Source organism: Herpailurus yagouaroundi, unplaced genomic scaffold (genome assembly GCF_014898765.1).
Source record: "Herpailurus yagouaroundi ecotype Mexico unplaced genomic scaffold, PumYag 212, whole genome shotgun sequence".
Lineage (NCBI taxonomy): Eukaryota > Metazoa > Chordata > Mammalia > Carnivora > Felidae > Herpailurus > Herpailurus yagouaroundi.
Window position 1 is genome coordinate 1,794,573 of NW_024412443.1, and position 2,274 is coordinate 1,796,846.

General features: G+C 61.8%; 1 protein-coding gene across 21 annotated transcripts in view; it reads left to right on the plus strand.

Annotated features, from left to right (window-relative positions):
- OBSCN (obscurin, cytoskeletal calmodulin and titin-interacting RhoGEF) overlaps nucleotides 1-2,274 on the plus strand; it is a 158,580-nt gene that overhangs the window by 8,502 nt on the left and 147,804 nt on the right. For all 21 annotated transcript variants that reach the window (XM_040454439.1, XM_040454421.1, XM_040454422.1 and 18 more), the window contains exons 4-6: nucleotides 113-373; nucleotides 1,126-1,434; nucleotides 1,557-1,823. In XM_040454439.1, the coding sequence (XP_040310373.1) occupies nucleotides 113-373; nucleotides 1,126-1,434; nucleotides 1,557-1,823 (837 nt within the window). The remainder of the gene's footprint in view (nucleotides 1-112; nucleotides 374-1,125; nucleotides 1,435-1,556; nucleotides 1,824-2,274) is intronic.

Here is a 2,274-nt window from a genome sequence, read left to right on the forward strand (position 1 = left end):
GGGGGGTGGGGGGATGGTGTCTTGCGGGGGTGGACAGGGGCCCAGAAGGTGTGCTGGAAGGAGGCTGGGGCAGGGGTCCTATCTGACCAGCCTCTCACCCTGACCACCACAGGAAACCTCATTCGGAAGCTCCCGAGGAAGACCGCGGTGCGCGTGGGTGACACGGCCATGTTTTGTGTGGAGCTGGCCAGGCCCGAGGGCCCTGTCCACTGGCTGAGGAACCAGGAGGAGATGGTAGCTGGGGGCCGCGTGGCCATCACCACAGAAGGCATGTGCCACACGCTGACCATCTCCCAGTGCAGCCTGGAAGACGTGGGCGAGGTGACCTTCACTGCTGGTGACTGCCGGACGTCCACCCAGTTCTTCGTGTCTGGTAAGGGCCTGGGGAGTGCCCTTGAATGGACAGTGCCCTTTGCCTCCTTCATCCATGGGGCCCTGCTGTGCTCTCCAGCCCGCTGCACGGAGGGCTTTGGGGGACTGAACCAATGGGTCATAGCTTCAGTTTCCTGGGGCCCTTGGTTTGTTTGCGCCCTTCTTCACCGTGATCACCCCAGGTGACTGTGAGGTAGCAGTCCTGGTGGCCTCCCCACTCTGTGAACCAAATTAGAAGGTAGGGATTGTTGTGGGTGGCATGGGGTGGGTGTGGGATGTCAGGTATAGGCGTGTCCTCTTTCTGTGACCTTTGGTATCCCATTTGTAGATTGGGTGGTAGGTCCCTCTCCCCACCCACACCCATTGGTCAGCCCTTGGTTGGGGTAGGAATGTGTCCCTGCACACAGGTCTGAGCACCCTCAGAGTGGTCACTGCACCTGCTTTGGTCACTGGTTAGCCTAAGACCTGCAGAAACGGATAAGCCTGGTCCCCAGGCCACGTGCACAGTTTGAGTGGCCTGAAGCCGGAACACTCTTCCCACTGCAACCAAAGAAATGGCCACAGGGCTGGGACAGGGGTGGCGGGCCCACGCCCTCCCTGGGCCCAGCATCTCCTTGTGTCATGGCCATTCCCAGATCATGAAAGTAGCTCCCCCAGCAGGGTGGGGTTCTGTGACACCTTGAAGGGCTGAGCTTGGACCCAGGGCTTTGGGAGGGAACTGCCAGTCAGTGATATTGACTGTGCTCTCTCCAGCCCCTAGGAGGCCGCCCCTGCATGCCCCTGAGGCCCCTGTGGTAAAGGGAAGGACAGAGTGTTCCGTCACCCTTGCCTGGTCCCCACCACCCCATGGGGACCACCCTGTCCCCATCAACGGTTATCTGGTGGAAAAGAAGCGGCTTGGCGCCTACACCTGGAGCCGGTGCCACGAGGCGGAGTTGGTGGCTGAACGTGAGCTGACTGTGGCCAGCGTGGCTGAGGAGGGGGACTTCCAGTTCCGGGTATCAGCTGTGAACAGCTTTGGCCAGAGCCCCTACCTGGAGTTTCCAGGGACTGTCCACCTGGGTAAGTGAGGAAGGCTCCTGGAGCCTGTCCCGAGGGCTTCCTGGGGGAGGGGGAACTTGGGCTCTGGAGGGGGAGCAGAGGAGGGCAGAGGCCGGCCCCTTCCTAAGGCCCTCACTCTGCAGCCCCCCAGCTGGCTGTGAAGACTCCTCTGAAGGCGGTGGAGGCGGTGGAGGGTGGCGAGGTGACCTTCTCGGTGGACCTCACTCTGGCCTCTGCTGGAGAGTGGTTCCTGGATGGCCAGGCCCTAAAGGCCAGCAGTGTGTATGTGATCCGTCACGATGGCACGCAGCATGCCCTCACCATCCGCTCCGTGTCCGCCAGCCTGCATGGCTCTGAGCTCAAGTTCGTGGCCAACGGAATTGAGAACAGCATCCGTATGGAGGTCCGAGGTAGGGGGACCCCAGCTGTGACCCCCCAGGCCTCTTCCCTAGGGGCAGGGTGGGCTCCCAGGTGGTCTCCTGGATGTGGCAGGCAGGGGAGGGGCGTGTGGCTGTGACCCCCCTAGGCATCTTCCCTAGGGCCAGGTGGGCTCTGGGTGGTCTCCTGGATGTGGTGGGCAGGACAGAGGAGGGGGGTGTGAGGCAGCTTGCCCAGGGCTGGGGGCGGCCTCGGCCTCAGCGTGAGTGGAGGAGGAGCTGCAGGACCTCACTTCTGCATCTGTCTGCTCCCTGCAATCTTGTCTCTTCCTCTTTTTTTCTGTCTGTTCTCCCATACCCCACCCCCCACTGTGTCTACTCTTTACTGTCTCATTCTCTTGCCCATACATCCTCTCTGTCCGCTTTCTCTGTCCACTCTCCTCTGCCCCCTCCCCATCCCTGTCCATCTCCTCTGTCCCCCTCC